At 43.3% G+C, this 17,415-nt stretch overlaps 1 protein-coding gene across 1 annotated transcript in view; it reads right to left on the reverse strand.

Moving 5' to 3' along the window:
* CFAP65 (cilia and flagella associated protein 65) overlaps positions 1-15,328 on the reverse strand; it is a 39,972-nt gene extending 24,644 nt beyond the window's left edge. The window contains exons 1-9 of the mRNA XM_057551361.1: positions 15,283-15,328; positions 14,282-14,332; positions 13,743-13,968; positions 11,661-11,845; positions 2,210-2,312; positions 1,563-1,729; positions 1,175-1,374; positions 733-878; positions 26-248 (exon numbers count right to left, since the gene is read on the reverse strand). Coding sequence (XP_057407344.1) covers positions 26-248; positions 733-878; positions 1,175-1,374; positions 1,563-1,729; positions 2,210-2,312; positions 11,661-11,845; positions 13,743-13,901 — 1,183 coding nt within the window. The 5' untranslated portion in view covers positions 13,902-13,968; positions 14,282-14,332; positions 15,283-15,328. The remainder of the gene's footprint in view (positions 1-25; positions 249-732; positions 879-1,174; positions 1,375-1,562; positions 1,730-2,209; positions 2,313-11,660; positions 11,846-13,742; positions 13,969-14,281; positions 14,333-15,282) is intronic.
* Positions 15,329-17,415: the final 2,087 nt, after the last annotated feature.

The following is a 17,415-nucleotide window of genomic DNA, read 5'->3' on the forward strand; positions in this document are numbered from 1 at the left end:
TGCAGTAACCTGGGATTGCCAGTACCTCTACAGAAACCAACGACTTTGAGCAGGGTTTGGGAGGCACAGCCAGAGGGCATGATGGACAAGTAGTCCATAGTCCTGACGTCCAAGGTCTCGGGGTGGAAGAACACTGACACGCATTTCTTCTCTCCTGGGGGCACGATGCCATGGGCCGTGGGGCATGAGAAGGCCTCGTCTTTGGCCAGCATGTCTGGGGCCACTTCGATCCTGAAGGGGGCGCTCACCTACGGGGCCAGGTGGGGACAGGAGGTGGTCAGGTCACAGGGTGGCTTGTCTGTTATTACCAAGGTGCCCAGCTGAGGGGGTGAGGGCAGCTGAAGCCCCACCTGTGCCTCAATCATCAGCTTTGATCGTGGAGCAAGGCTGCCTCTGCCGGGAGGAAGGAAGGGGCCGCGCCGTGTGCCCTGCACTGGGACCACCCAGAGGGGGCACCTTTTCCTTTTCCCAAAGGTACCACAAAGGCTAGCTGTGGTCCTGGAATCAGGACACCTTAGGGCTGATCTTGGGGTTGCTCTGGGGGGGGGTCAAGGGATACCCCAGCCCAGCCCCCAGCTGAGAGGAGAGTGGGACCCCTTTTGACACGAGTGTATCAACAGACATGGGTACGTGAGGTTGCAACATTCTGTACAGGGGTTGAGTATTAGGAGCACCTGGCCCTGTGGTCCCTGAGTCCTGCCCCCACTCCCCCTATGTGCACAGGACGCATACCACCGATGGGTTATACAGCTTGATCTGCCTCTCAGCGGTGCAGCCCACGGCAACAGAACCAAAGTGCAATACTTTCTGGACGCCCTCAGCATCCTGGTCCTCCGGGCGCTTCTGCTTTATGCTCACCAGCAGTTGGGCGCATTTGGCTGGGCAGAGAGGGGGAAGTCTTGGGGAGAAACCCACCAGGGCCTCTGTGGCCCCAGCTGAACAGCCCTTCAAAGAAGACGGGGGTCCCCAGGGAAACACTGGTCTGCGACACCAAGGAAGACAAAGAAAAGGCAAAGCCTGCAGGGCTCAGGGGAGGGCAGGAGGCTGGAGGAGGTCCCGTGGAGGGCAGGCCAGGGCGGGGGTGGGAGGGGGGTGGGAGGGGGCACACTGAGGCTTCGATCCCCAGAGAGGTGCAGCAGGGGGCTCTGGGGACAGGTGAGAGGTCGGGCCTCACCCACAGCCTGCAGCTGGATGCTGCTCTTCTGCTTGCTTCCCTCCCCGTACCAGCACGTGGCCTGAACATTATAGATGGTAGCCATAAGGGGCTGAAAGGTCACCTTGATCCGGCAGGCCTGGCCTGGCTCCAGCAGCCCCGTGGTCGGCAACATCTGGAATGGGCTGGGGGACTCCCAGGTGAAGAAGGTGGGCAGGTCCCTGGAGGGGGTGGGCAGGTTAGAGCCACTGGGCTCACTGACCACTGCCCCTGCTTTAGAAAGGCGGAGATGCCCCTTTTACTCTCCCTATCCCCTTCCACCATCACACAGGCCAGTCTCTCCTGCTCCCAGGAACCCTCCTCACAGTTCTCACTCTTCCCACCTCTGAGCCTCAGCCACGGCCCTCACCCCGAATTGTCCAGGCAGAACCAGGCCTCGGCCACGTCCCCCATGGCGCACATGGGCAACTGCAGGGATGGTGGGCAGATCAGATTGTGGCAGGGCAGGGCGGCTCTCAGGTCCACACAGAACATCCCCTCTGCTTTCTCAAACCACAGCTGGTCCACGCACTCCTTCTGCGGTGTGGGGGCAGGGAGGCAGACACCCTGGCTGATCAGTGGTACCCGGGGGGTACTCAAGGACCACTCACCCGACCCCAGCCCTTGGCTATCCCCTCAACACAACTGCTGAGGGCTGGGCTGCGCCATGGCCCTCCATCTCAGTCTCTGAAGAGAGGGTCAGTTACTTGTGTTCCAGCACCATCTTGGTCTCAGAGACGTAGGGTTTCTTTTGTGAGGAACAAAGTATTTGGGGGAACATTTTGAGAGCAGGAAGAGCCCAAGGAATATAGGGCTTTCTGATGGCCAACACAGTAACACAGCCTTTCCCCCCAACAACATCCAACTGGGAAGCCCCCTCTATCTAATGAGTTTTGGCTCCAGCTGGTGGGATGTGGGTGTGGTGGGAGAGCTCCTTGCTGCTCTGCCCTGCATCCTGCTCTGAGGTCACTGTGCCTGTGTCCCTCCCTGCCCTCCACTCACCATGGCAGACCTTACCTCCTCCAGGGGCCGGAAGATGATTGGGAGTGAGAAGGTTATGCCTGGGCTCAGGAAGATGGGCTGGGGGATGACCGTGAAGAAGAATTTGGTCTTGGGGGGCCTGTGGGAAGGAGCCAGGGGATAAGCACTTCAGGATCAGAAAACTAGGAGAGGCAAAAAGATTAGGGAAGATTCTAGAAAGCCAAGCACACTTGAGTCTGTGGGACCGAGGAAGGAGAAACACAGGTGTTCTGTCATAGGAGGAACTGTCTCCCTCATTCTACCACTTCTCTTGCAGACCTTCACTCTAGGATGTCAGAGCACTGAATGAAAAGATACAGGGCCAAGGGAGCAGCACTTGTACCTCAGATGCACATGGTGGTCAGTGGGCCTGGGATGGGGAAGGCTGCCCTGATTTAACCAAATCCCTGAGCACTTAGCTGGGGGAAACCAAAGCTGAGAACAGAGGCACCAGGGATGCATTTCCAAGCAGAAACCTCGGCACAGCTGTAGAGTTCCAGAGTGGGCCAAAACTATAGATTCTGAAGACTTCAAAAATACTAATAGGGGACTTCCCTGGTGGCGCAGTGGTTAAGAATCTGCCTGCCAATGCAGGGGACACGGGTTCGAGGCTGGTCCGGGAAGATCCCACATGCCGTGGAGCAACTAAGCCCGTGTGCCACAACTACGCGCCTGTGCTCTAGAGCCCGTGAGTCACAACTACTGAGCGCGCATGCCACAACTACTGAAGCCCACGCGCCTACAGCCTGTGCTCTGCAACAAGAGAAGTCATGAGAAGCACGTGCACCACAACCAAGAGTAGCCCCTGCTCGCCCCAACTAGAGAAAGCCCACGTGCAGCAACGAAGACCCAATGCAGCCAAAAATAAATAAATAAATTTATTTTAAAAAATATATTAATAAGAGGCCAATATTATCAAAAAATCTATAGCAATAAGTTCAGATAAAATAAACATATTCCTAGGAGTGTATAATTGACCAAAACTGACTCAAGAATTATACATTTTATGGCCACCCTTTAAAAAGTATCCAAAAAATTGAATAGTCAAAAATCTTCCCACAAAGAAAACACCAGGCCAGATGGCTTCCCAGCAAGTAGTACCAAGCATCTGATAATCCTTGTCTTGTCTTCCCAACAGCAGAAAACAAGGAAACCCTCCCCACCATATTCTATGAATCCATCATAACATTGTTATCAAAACCTGACAGTTATGAGAAGAAAGGAAAATTACAGGCCAATACCACCCATAAACAAAATATTGGCAAAAAGAATTTAGCAATCTGTATAAAAAGAATACTCAATCATGACCAAGTTGGGCTTATTCTAGGAATACACAGTTGGTGTAACATTTAAAAAAATCAGTTAATGTAATTCACCGTATTAACAAATTAAGAGAGAAAAAAATCAAATGATCATCTCAATAAAGAAAAATATTAAATTTCAACATATGTTTATGACAAAAACTCTCAGCAACCTAGAAATAGAAGGGAACTTCCTTAACCTGGTAAAGTCTAAAAAAAAAAAAAAGAAAAACTACAGGAACCATCCAAATTAATGGTGAAACACTGGAATCTTTCATGCTGAGATCATGAACAAAACAATGATGCCTTCTATAACAGCTTCTGTTCAGCACTTTCCTTTTCAACAGTGCAGTAAGGAAACACAAAGAAAGAAAGGAGATAGGGTTGGAAACGAAGGAAAAATGCCATTTTCATATAAGATATGAATGTGTACGTGGAAAAAAAGAATTAACAAATACATTATCAGAATTAATGAGAGAACTTACCAAGGTTTCTGGGCACAAGATTATGGACAAAACATCCATATTTTAAAAAAAAACTTTCTATAAAGCCAGCAACAAGCAGAAAATGAAACAACTTCAAAAGATATCATACTCAGCATCATCAAAAATATAAAACACTTAGGGATAAATCTAACTAAAGATGTGTAAGACATCTACAGAGAAAAATTTACATTTTATTGAGAGACATGAAAGAAGACCTAAAGAAATATAAAGATAAACCATGAGTCATGAAAGATAAAGATTGTCATGAAAGACTCAGTTTGTAATGACATCAAGTCTCCACAAATTAATCTATAGTTTCAACTAAATCCCAATCAAAATCTCAAAAAGTAGTTTACATGTATGTGTGATAAGCTGATTTGAAGATATATATGAAAGTTCAACGGCCCAAGGATAGCCAAGACAATCCTGAATAAGAATGAAGTTGGAATATCTCTTGTAAAAATAAAATACAGTGTGTGTGTGTGGAAAAAAAAAAAAAAAAGAATGAAGTTGGAAGACTTACACTACAAGATAATCAAGATTTATTATAAGCTCTAATAATTAATTCAGGATGATATTTATTGGCCCAGGGAGAGACAAATAGAGCAAGGGAACAAAACAGAGTTCAGAAATGGATCCATACATATATGGACACTTGATATACATCAGTGGTGGGGGAGATCATCAGGGAAGGTATGAACTTTTCAAAAATGGTGTTGGGACAATTGGACATTTGGTTGAGGGAAAACAATGTCATTGGATCCGTACTTCAAGCCATTCACAAAAATCAATTCCATATAGATAAAAGACAAATATTAAAGGCAAAATTATAAAGTCTTTAGAAGATTCTATAGGAGAATATCTTCATGACCTAGGTAAGGGTGGAGAAGAACTTCTTAAACAAGATACAAAAAAGCATCAACCATAAAAGGAAAATATTGGTACATTTGATTCCTTTGAAATTAAGAACTTCTTTTCTTCAAAAGACATGATAGAGTAAAAGACAAGTCACAAAGTGGGAGAAGATATTCACAACACATAACTGACAAAGGATTAGTATCCTCAATAAGAATTTCTATTAAAAAAAGACATTCTAAGGGCAGACAGCAGAAGCAAGAAGAACTACAATCCTGCAGCCTGTGGAACAAAAACCATATTCACAGAAAGATAGACAAGATGAAAAGGCAGAGGGCTATGTACCAGATGAAGGAATAAAACCCCAGAAAAACAACTAAATGAAGTGGAGATAGGCAACCTTCCAGAAAAAGAATTCAGAATAATGATAGTGAAGATGATCCAGGACCTCGGAAAAAGAATGGAGGCAAAGATCGAGAAGATGCAAGAAATGTTTAATATAGACCTAGAGGAATTAAAGAACAAACAAACAGAGATGAACAATACAATAACGGAAATGAAAACTACACTAGAAGGAATCAATAGCAGAATAACTGAGGCAGAAGAACGGATATGTGACTTGGAAGACAGAATGGTGGAATTCACTGCTGCGGAACAGACTAAAGAAAAAAGAATGAAAAGAAATGAAGACAGCCTAAGAGACCTCTGGGACAACATTAAATGCAACAACATTCTCATTATAGGGGTCCCAGAAGGAGAAGAGAGAGAGAAAGGACCTGAGAAAATATTTGAAGAGATTATAGTTGAAAACTTCCCTAACATGGGAAAGGAAATAGCCACCCAAGTCCAGGAAGCACAGCGAGTCCCATACGGGATAAACCCAAGGAGAAACACTCCGAGACACATAGTAATCAAACTGGCAAAAATTAAAGACAAAGAAAAAGTATTGAAAGCAGTGAGGGAAAAACGACAAATAACATACAAGGGAACTCCCATAAGGTTAACAGCTGATTTCTCAGCAGAAACTCTGCAAGCCAGAAGGGAGTGGCATGATATACTTAAAGTGATGAAAGGCAAGAACCTACAACCAAGATTACTCTACCCAGCAAGGATCTCATTCAGATTTGATGGAGAAATCAAAAGCTTTACAGACAAGCAAGAGCTAAGAGAATTCAGCACCACCAAACCAGCTCTACAACAAATGCTAAAGGAACTTCTCTAAGTGGGAAACACAAGAGAAGAAAAGAACCTACAAAAACAAACCCAAAACAATTAAGAAAATGGTCATAGGAACATACATATCGATAATTACCTTAAACGTGAATGGATTAAATGCTCCAACCAAAAGACACAGGCTTGCTGAATGGATACAAAAACAAGACCCATATATATGCTGTCTACAAGAGACCCACTTTAGACCTAGGGACACATACAGACTGAAAGTGAGGGGATGGAAAAAAGATATTCCATGCAAATGGAAATCAAAAGAAAGCTGGAGTAGCTATACTCATATCAGATAAAATAGACTTTAAAATAAAGAATGTTACAAGAGACAAAGAAGGACACTACATAATGATCAAGGGATCAATCCAAGAAGAAGATATAACAATTATAAATATATATGCACCCAACATAGGAGTACCTCAATACATAAGGCAACTGCTAACAGCTATAAAAGAGGAAATTGACAGTAACACAATAATAGTGGGGGACTTTAACACCTCACTTACACCAATGGACAGATCAGCCAAAATGAAAATAAATAAGGAAACAGAAGCTTTAAATGACACAATAGACCAGATAGATTTAATTGATATTTATAGGACATTCCAACCGAAAACAGCAGATTACACTTTCTTCTCAAGTACGCATGGAACATTCTCCAGGATAGATCACATCTTGGGTCACACATCAAGCCTCAGTAAATTTAAGAAAATTGAAATCACATCAAGCATCTTTTCTGACCACAACGCTATGAGATTAGAAATCAATTACAGGGAAAAAAACGTAAACACAAACACATGAAGGCTAAACAATGCGTTACTAAATAACCAAGAGATCACTGAAGAAATCAAAGAGGAAATCAAAAAATACCTAGAGACAAATGACAATGAAAACACAACGATCCAAAACCTATGGGATGCAGCAAAAGCAGTTCTAAGAGGGAAGTTTATAGCTATACAAGCCTACCTAAAGAAACAAGAAAAATCTCAAATAAACAATCTAAGCTTACACCTAAAGGAACTAGAGAAAGAAGAACAAACAAAACCCAAAGTTAGCAGAAGGAAAGAAATCATAAAGATCAGAGCAGAAATAAATGAAATAGAAACAAAGAAAACAATAGCCAAGATCAATAAAACTAAAAGCTGGTTCTTTGAGAAGATAAACTAAGTTGATAAACCATTAGCCAGACTCATCAAGAAAAAGAGGGAGAGGACTCAAATCAATAAAATTAGAAATGAAAAAGGAGAAATTACAACAGACACTGCAGAAATACAAAGCATCCTAAGAGACTACAACAAGCAACTCTATGCCAATAAAATGGACAACCTGGAAGAAATGGACAAATTCTTAGAAAGGTATAACCTTCCAAGACTGAACCAGGAAGAAAGAGAAAATATGAACAGACCAATCACAAGTAATGAAATTGAAACAGTGATTAAAAATCTTCCAACAAACAAAAGTCCAGGACCAGATGGCTTCACAGGTGAATTCTATCAAACGTTTAGAGAAGAGCTAACACCAATCCTTCTCAAACTCTTCCAAAAAATTGCAGAGGAAGGAACACTCCCAAACACATTCTATGAGGCCACCATCACTCTGATACCAAAACCAGACAAAGATACTACCAAAAAAGAAAATTACAGACCAATATCACTGATGAATATAGATGCAAAAATCCTCAACAAAATACTAGCAAACAGAATCCAACAACACTTTAAAAGGATCATACATCATAATCAAGTGGGATTTATCCCAGGGATGCAAGGATTCTTCAATATACGCAAATCAATCAATGTGATACACCATATTAACAAACTGAAGAATAAAAACCATATGATCATCTCAATAGATGCAGAAAAAAGCTTTTGACAAAATTCAACACCCATTTATGATAAAAACTCTCCAGAAAGTGGGCATAGAGGGAACCTACCTCAACATAATAAAGGCCATATACGACAAACCCACAGCAAACATCATTCTCAATGGTGAAAAACTGAAAGCATTTCCTTTAAGATCAGGAACACGACAAGGATGTCCACTCTCACCACTATTACTCAACATAGTTTTGGAAGTCCTAGCCACGGCAATCAGAGAAGAAAAAGAAATAAAAGGAATACAAATTGGAAAAGAAGAAGTAAAACTGTCACTGTTTGCAGATGACATGATACTATACATAGAGAATCCTAAAGATGCCACCAGAAAACTACTAGAGCTAATCAATGAATTTGGTAAAGTTGCAGGATACAAAATTAATGCATAGAAATCTCTGGCATTCCTATACACTAATGATGAAAAATCTGAAAGAGAAATTAAGGAAACACTCCCATTTACCATTGCAACAAAAAGAATAAAATACCTAGGAATAAACCTACCTAAGAAGACAAAAGACCTGTATGCAGAAAACTATAAGACACTGATGAAAGAAATTAAAGATGATACCAACAGATGGAGAGATATACCATGTTCTTGGATTGGAAGAATCAACATTGTGAAAATGACTATACTACCCAAAGCAATCTACAGAGTCAATGCAATCCCTATCAAACTACCAATGGCATTTTTCACAGAACTAGAACAAAAAATTTCACAATTTGTATGGAAACACAAAAGACCCCGAAGAGCCAAAGCAATCTTGAGAAAGAAAAATGGAGCTGGATGAATCAGGCTCCCTGACTTCAGACTATATTAAGAAGCTACAGTAATCACGACAATATGGTACTGGCACAAAAACAGAAACATAGATCAATGGAACAAGATAGAAAGCCCAGAGGTAAACCTACGCACCTATGGTCAACTAATCTATGACAAAGGAGGTAAGGATATACAATGGAGAAAAGACAGTCTCTTCAATAAGTGGTGCTGGGAAAACTGGAGAGCTACATGTAAAATAATGAAATTAGAACACTCCCTAACACCATACACAAAAATAAGCTCGAAATGGATTAGAGACCTAAATGTAAGACCGGACACTATAAAACTCTTAGAGGAAAACATAGGAAGAACACTCTTTGACATAAATCACAGCAACATCTTTTTTGATCAACCTCCTAGAGTAATGGAAATAAAAACAAAAGTAAACAAATGGGACCTAATGAAACTTAAAAGATTTTGCACAGCAAAGGAAACCATGAACAAGACGAAAAGACAACCCTCAGAATGGGAGAAAATATTTGCAAACGAATCAACAGACAAAGGATTAATCTTCAAAATACATAAACAGCTCATGCAGCTCAATATTAAAAAACCAAACAACCCAATCCAAAAATGGGCAGAAGACCTAAATAGACATTTCTCCAAAGAAGACATACAGATGGCCAAGAAGCACGTGAAAAGCTGCTCAACATCACTAATTATTAGAGAAATGCAAAGCAAAACTACAATGAGGTATCACCTCACACCAGTCAGAATGGGCATCATCAGAAAGTCTACAAACAACAAATGCTGGAGAGGGTGTGGAGAAAAGGGAACCTTCTTGCACTGTTGGTGGGAATGTAAATTGATACAGCCACTATGGAGAACAGTATGGAGGTTCCTTAAAAAACTAAAAATAGAATTACCATATGATCCAGCAATCCCACTACTGGGCATATACTCAGAGAAAACCATAATTCAAAAAGACACATGCACCCCAATGTTCATTGCAGCACTATTTACAATAGCCAGGACATGGAAGCAACCTAAATGTCCATTGACAGAGAAATGGATAAAGAAGATGTGGTACACATATATACAATGGAATATTACTCAGCCATAAAAAAGAACGAAATAATGCCATTTGCAGCAACATGAATGGACCTAGAGATTGTCATATGAGTGAAGTAAGTCAGACAGAAAAAGACAAATATCATATGATATCGCTTGTATGTGGAATCTAAAAAAATGGTACAAATGAACTTACTTACAAAATAGAAATAGAGTCATAGGTGCAAAAAACAAACATGGAGGGAAGGGGTAGGGATAAACTGGGAGATTGGGATTGACATATACACACTACTATATATAAAATAGTTACCTAAGCAGGACCTATTGTATAACACAGGGAACTCTACTCAATTCTCTGTAATGACCTATATGGGAAAAGAATCTTAAAAAAAGCGGATATATGTGTATGTACAACTGATTCACTTTGCTGTACAGCAGAAACTAACACAACATTGTAAATCAACTATACTCCAATAAAAATTAAAAGAAAAAAAGACAATCTACAAAGAAGACATACAGATAGCTAACAGGCACATGAAAAGATGCTCATCATCACTAATTATTAGAGAAATGCAAATCAAAACGACAATGAGATAACACCTCACACCTGTCAGAATGGCTATCATCGAAAGTCTACAAATAACAAATGTTGGTGAGGATGTGGAGAAAAGGGAACACTTGTACACTGTTGGTGGGAATGTAAATTGGTCAGTCATCATGGAAAACAGTGTGGAGGTTCCTCAAAAAACTTTAAAAAACCACCATATGATTCAGCAATTCCACTCCTGCGTATATGTCCAGAAAAAAACAAAAACACTAATTGGAAAAGATACACGCATCCCAATGTTCATAGCAATAGCCAACCCAAGCATCCATCAGCAGACAAATGAGTATATATCAATATATACCACAATGGGATATTACTCAGCCAGGAAGAAAGAATGAAATTCTGCCATTTGCAGCAACATGGATGGACCTAGAGAATATTATGCTTAGCAAAATAAGTCAGACAAAGACAAATACGGTATGATATCACTTATATGTGCAATCTAAAAAATAAAACAAATGAATGTATATAGCAAACAGAAACAAACTCACAGATATAGAAAACAAACCAGTGGTTACCAGTGGAGAGAGGGAAGCGGGGAGGGGCAAGATAGGGGCATGGGATTAAGAAAAACAAACTACTAAGTTTAAAGTAGATAAGCAACAAAGATATATTGCAGAGTACAGGGAATTATAGCCATTATCTTGTAATAACTTTGTTTTAAAATTTTTATTGGAGTATAGCTGACTTACAATGTTGTGTTAGTTTCTGCTCTACAGCAAAGTGAACAGGTTATACAGATACATATATCCACTCTTTTTTTAGATTCTTTTCCCATTTGGTCATTACAGGGTATTGAGCAGAGTTCCCTGTGCTATACAGTAGGTCCTGCTTAGGTATCTATTTTATATATAGTACTGTGTATATGTCAATACCAATCTTCCAATTTATCCCTTCCCCCCTTATCCCCTGGCAACCATATATCTTATAATAGCTTTTAATGGAGTATAATCTATAAAAATACTGAATCACCATGCTACACATCTGAAACTAATATATTGTAAATCAGCTATATTGGGTAGGGAAGGTGTTCCAATGGGGGGGACACAAAATGGGAGAAGGTGAGCTTCAGACACAGTTATTATTCCATTATTTAATCTGGTCACAATTATTCAACGATTATTCAAATTGTACTCTCAACAATTATTCAAGCTGTACATGTTTTATATTCTCTTCTGGTTTTATATGACATTTTAAAAGTGTGTTTTTTAAGAGTGGCTGCTTTGGGGGCTTGAAGGCTCAGGGGCTTAGTCTCTGATCCCTCATACTCGTACCTGTACTTTATCTTCTGGATTTTCAAGGATAGATTTTTCAGAACCAGGTTCTTGGTGATCTCCTTCCCCAACTCCCAGCCTTTCCACTGAAGCTCCTCAGCCACCTCAATGCCCCAGATGACCCTCTTCTTCACTTTGTCCTGCTTCTTTGGGAAGCACTTCTGAGTATCCATGGAACTGGCAGGCTGTGTGGTCGGCAGGGAGAAAGGGGAGAAGCAAGTGGGATAGGATTCAAAGACCCAGAGAATGGCAAAGATCTCCCCACCTCCAGAAAGTAATGAATCACACCACTCTTCACCCCTGGGGGATGGTCTGGAGAGAGAAGGTGAGGGGCGGGTAGGTGAGTCAGATATTACCTCTTCTGAGGTCACTGGAATGGTTTTCCAGCTAGGTCCCCAGAGACCCTGCCCCTGAAGCCTTCCCTGGCCACCGCATCGGCCATTCCACCTGGCACACTCAGCGGCCTTAGCTTGCCTGTTGTGCTCCTCAGTGTGCCCTCAGATCCGGGTCTGTTCAGATGCTGCCTCCTCCTCCTCTTCCTGCCATCCTACCCCTTCTCTACAGAAGCCTCTCCTAGTTGGAGCGGTCTATCCCCGGCACTTTTCCAGAGCACAGGGATACACCACCATTCCCTCTTCCATCCCTCACCTAGCTGGTACAGCAGAAGAAAGAGCCAATTTGCCTGCGACCAACCCGCACCCCGTGCCTTGACTTCGAGACTACTCCAAGCACTTCTCCTAATGATGCTAGAGGTTCGCTATGCCAACGCTTCTCGTCTGTAACGGAAAATCCTTTCATGGGTGAATCCCTAGCCCCTATCTATCTGAGGAGGGAGGGGGATGGAAAAATCCCTGGGGTGGCAAGATGGCAGGAGGATGAAACGGGTGCCTCTTCCTACCAGTCATTGCTCTGAACGTAAATTCACTGCCATTTAACTTTATCTTTGACCAAGTATTGTTTTTATGTCATTACATAACATAAGGATATATTTATCTATTCGACAGATATTTGTTGACTACCTATGATGCACTGGACATTGTACTAGGTGCCAGGACTATAATAGTGAACAGGACTGGCAAATCCCTTCTTTCTTGGAGCTATATCTCAGTTTCAATATTTATAGAGAGTGTCGGATGGCATGATCTGCCCGTGGAGGAAAGGTGACTTGGGTGAGCAAGGATCATTTATTATAAATATCAATTGGTGCATCAGTTAGGGTCCAACCAGGAAAACAGAAGCCACTCTGGGTGTTTAAAATAAGGAATTTAATGCACAACCAGGGGATAGTGAAGTAACCCCAAAGTTAACAACATCAAGAAGCTGCCACCACACATAGGTTAGGGGAAGTGGTGGGGTTCTCAGAGCCCAGAGGCCCGTCTGTTGGGGACTGGAGTCACAGGGAGATGCAGCTGCTGATGGAGACGCTGTCAAAAGCAGAGAGGGAAGAAGAGAAATAGCCTGGCTTCTCCCTTCTTCCCAGCTTCCAATCTCCTGCCAGCTCAGAGCAGAGTGGGGAAGGGCAGTGAGTGAATCTGTGAGCGAAGTGGGCCAGAATGGCACAGATGGAGGGGTGAGATGACCCCTGGTCCACAGAGAGGCAAATGCAACCACCATCACATCTAAGGAGACACGAGAATTCACAAACGACACAGACACATGCTGCACAAATGCAGTCAGACCCCATAGTTACATCCCTAGACAAGCACCCCCTACCCTGGTCCTGCGCTATCACAGAGAGAGACCCCTGAGAGCTGCGAGAAGTAAACAACATCCATCCACTGGACAAACACAAAGCCCTAGGGGTCAAGACCAGAAGAGCTTTTTGAAGGAGGAGAGAACTACTGGCTATTCTATCAGCCCCCAACTCGCATCTCCCCAGCCTTCTCCCCCCTCCACCATCATGCTCACAGCTGCTACCACTCCGGTTAGCATAGGGCTCAGTGTATGTATGGTCTAGTACTGGAGTTTAGACAGGAGAGTGGGGTCATCTCAGATTCCTACCCCCGCTGCCCTGCTGCCCATCTACCCTGCTTGGCCCTGCTCCACCCACTCCACCCGCCCTGCACGCATCCTCACACAGGCACTAGCATTGCTGCTGCTGTAGGCACTCATGGCCACACTGCTGCCAGTGATGGTGGGAAAGGCCATTGTGCTGGCACTCAGGCATGATCCGGAGTTCATGATGTAGTCCCCGCTGTCCCTAGTCCTCATGAGGAGGCTTAGGGCTGCCCTGCTGAGCATCTGGTGCCTGGAACACAAGTCCAAGGGAAGCTCTCTGGCTAAGACAGGAGTTCCTGCCAGCTGGGAGCTGGGAAGAGACCAGAGGGGAGGCAGGAGGGGCATGAAAAAGAGAGGTCAATGAAGAAGACTCACCACGGCCATCATTTTCATGGAGGAGTGTCTGCTTCCTAGCTCTGGCAACAGGTGTGAAGTAGCAAAGTGAGGAACAAGCCTGAATGCAAGATCCAGGGCTTTGCCTGGGAGCCTAGAGACTCACCATTCAGGAAAGGCCATTTGGAAAAGGGAACTGGGAATGAGGCCCAGGCAGCCCTGCTCTCCATGGCCACACTTGACATTTCTCAGCAAGCCCCCAGTGAGTGTTACTGAAGCATATGCATTACCTTTACTTGGCTTTTACTCTCTACTTGTTTCCTCTGAACGTGGCTTGCCTCCTGTGGGAAAAGGAATAAGAGTCAAAGAAGAAGCAAATGAGACTGGAGGATTCTTGGGCTTCTGGGTTTCCTCTATCAGTACACAACATGTAGTCCAGGTTTAAAGGAAGCATTCACTAAAATAATGACTCAGTCCAAAGATAAATGAATCAACCTCTAAAACAGAGGGATCCACTGATAGACTGCGGCTGGAAGTTATATGCAAATACATGCAAACATTATAGACAAATTATATGCAAAATGTCATCGGTTTGGGCATGTGCTCTTTTCCAGGGAGAGTGTCCACAGCTTTCACCAAATGCTCAAAAGGGTGCTTGGCCCTGCTGTAGGGGACACAGAAGTGTCCCAAACTGGCTCTGGCTCCCTCTCAAATCCCCCTTCCTTTAGCAGGCTTCCTTCAGCACATACACCCAGGTATGGCTACTATATTGGACAGTATCAATGTAATCCTTTTTTGAACATGTATACATTTTTAAGACTACTCAGTATCCTAGCCCACCTCTTTGAATAGCAATCTCAAAAATAATAACAACTTCTAGGAACATTTACTAAGAACTTATCATGTGCCAAGCAGTGTTGTAAGTCCTTCACATGTATTTTAATTCTTACAACAATTTATGATTAGATGGAATTGTCTTTTATTGGCCTAAAATTCTCTCTTTTCAAGTCTGGGGTTCAGCCCCCTTTTACAACATATTATGCTTTAGTAAACAATTTCATGGTCGCCCTTTTGAAAGTTCCACGTTTCCATCAGACACTCTCCCGTCCCCTCCCCACCACCCATTCAGAACAAAAGATTCTGTTGATGCACTTTTTCCTAATTGGCAATATGTCCAAACCCTCTGGAGGGGACTATCTTACATTCACTCATTCATTCATTCACAAGGCATTTACTGAGTGCCTGCTATGTACCAGTGCTAGGCATGGGACGGGACAGGCAAGGCTCCTACCTTCAGCTGTGAAGTGAACGTTCAGATGGAATCAAAGAAATGCAAGCTGGGGAGATAGGGAGGAAGGTCCCATTACTTCTCTGCTATTGGATGGCTTTGTAGTACTTCCCCGGCTCATTAATGCCTGTTACCTTAGGGGATTCTACAGACAGCCCCTGCCTCAAGGCTCTGAAAGGATTTCCAATCAACACTTGTAGGAAAAATGAGAGACAATGGGATAGAAAGCTGGTCCAGACCAGGTCTTAGGGCTTAGAATTGAGCACTGGTCCTGGAGCAAGAAAAGCTGGGTTCCAGCATCTGCTCAGATTCGTTTAAGATGGGCAAATTTCTCCATCTCCTCAAACCTCAGCCTCCTTACCTGTAAAATGAGGGTTATCGTATTTCACAAAATTGATGTGAAGCTTGAAAGAAATAGGGATTTGAAAAAGCCCTAGACAAGCCTGTTACTATAATGAACAATTACAACTTCCACACTAGCACGTGCTACTCTTCCAAAAGATTCACACATCTGCAATCATTGTGAGGACACTGGGCAAGGGAGGTGTTGTTTTAAATCTCTTTTTCTAATCTTGAGGATCTTAAAAAATATATCATCAACTTCCTTTATTTGTCTAATTTCCAACCTAAAAATTCCTAAGATAACCAGTGTAAAAAGTGGCGGGTCGCCGAGTAGAGGGAGGAAGAAAGAGGTAAAAAGAAGGAATAAAATATACTTAGAGCTGTTCCACCATCGTCTGAGATCCCCAGGCTGATCTCGCCCAAGTCTCAGTCCCTCCGGGCTCTCTGAAGGACACTGCGGGGACCCCTGGTCACGACTTCCCAAAGGAGACAGTCTTCCAAGACAGATACCTTCCCTGGCCACTCGCGCAGCTCCCCCTGGTCGCTTGGACCAACGCTCAGAACTCACACCGCCGCCATGTTGTCGTCTCTATAGATACAGGACGCACAGGACACGGCGTCTCCTGGTATCCCAGGGCAACGACGGCTACCCGAAGGAGTCAAGGCTCAGAGAAGGCGAAAGCTCCGCCCAGCTTTAACGCTCACCACCATTTTTTATTCTCCGACTTTCCCTGCTAACAGTAACTGTCTTCTACCAGTCGCAACACAGTTGTCGTGACGTCCCCACAATCCTAGCTTTAGTTGAAGACCAAATTCAGAGGAGGCTACTACAAGGACTTGTCACACCAGTGGGAGTTGTTTCTGTTCTTTTCCGATACCCCTCGGTGACATAGGGTCAGAATCTCAACTGGAACTTTATTCTGTGATTGCAATTGTTAACTTAAAAGCAGCCGGTAGTTATTTCTTATTTGCATAGTACTTTGCAAATTAATTCCTTTTGCAGGTGGAAGAGAATGTGTTCCAGGCATTTTCTCCTAGCATTTCCTCCTGCCCAGCACAAAGCTAACTCTTTTGAAGGGATCTGAAGGTGAATGTATGAAGAAGGCATTATTACACATAATATGGATTTTTGGAAGCCCATTGGTTCATTTGTTTGTATGTCCTTTGGGAGGAAGAGTCTCATTTGGTGAAGACTCCTTAGGTGGGTGAAGCTGAAAATCTCAGAGTTCATTCATGGGCAATTAAAGATGTTTCACTCCCCAGGACAGTGATGGAGGTGAGTGTTGGAGGAGAGAACTTAGAGACTCTAGGGGTAAACCCAGAAAACAAACTCTCATTTTAGGAAAGTTGGAGTATATCTGTGAAAGGTGAAAGACAGACTCAGATGACAGTGTTGCCTGAGTTGGCCTGGGAGATCACATGGCCAGAGGCTGGCTGGATTGGAGGGAAGGGTCAGACCAGGGGGCCCATTAAGTTATGCCAGCACAGTTAGGTCTGGAGTTTTCTTGGGGTCAAGGAATGTGGAACTCAGTAAGCTTTTCACTGGTTTTAATGTTATTCTCAGAATACGAAACCTGTACTTTGGACGTTACCACTTTTATGTTGTTTGTGGTTTCTATAATGATTTTTTTGTTTTCCTCTAAGCTCTTTTTGAAATTGTCAGCCTGACTCAGCTGGACCTTAGGAACAGGGAAAGGGACCTGTTTGTCCATTCTTAGGCCAAATAGGGAGCAGTGACTCTGGGGGCAAGGCTTGGTGGTGGCCTGAGGAATCCCAGTGAGAAAACCCTAAGGG

This window comes from Balaenoptera acutorostrata, chromosome 8, assembly GCF_949987535.1.
Source record: "Balaenoptera acutorostrata chromosome 8, mBalAcu1.1, whole genome shotgun sequence".
Taxonomy (NCBI): domain Eukaryota; kingdom Metazoa; phylum Chordata; class Mammalia; order Artiodactyla; family Balaenopteridae; genus Balaenoptera; species Balaenoptera acutorostrata.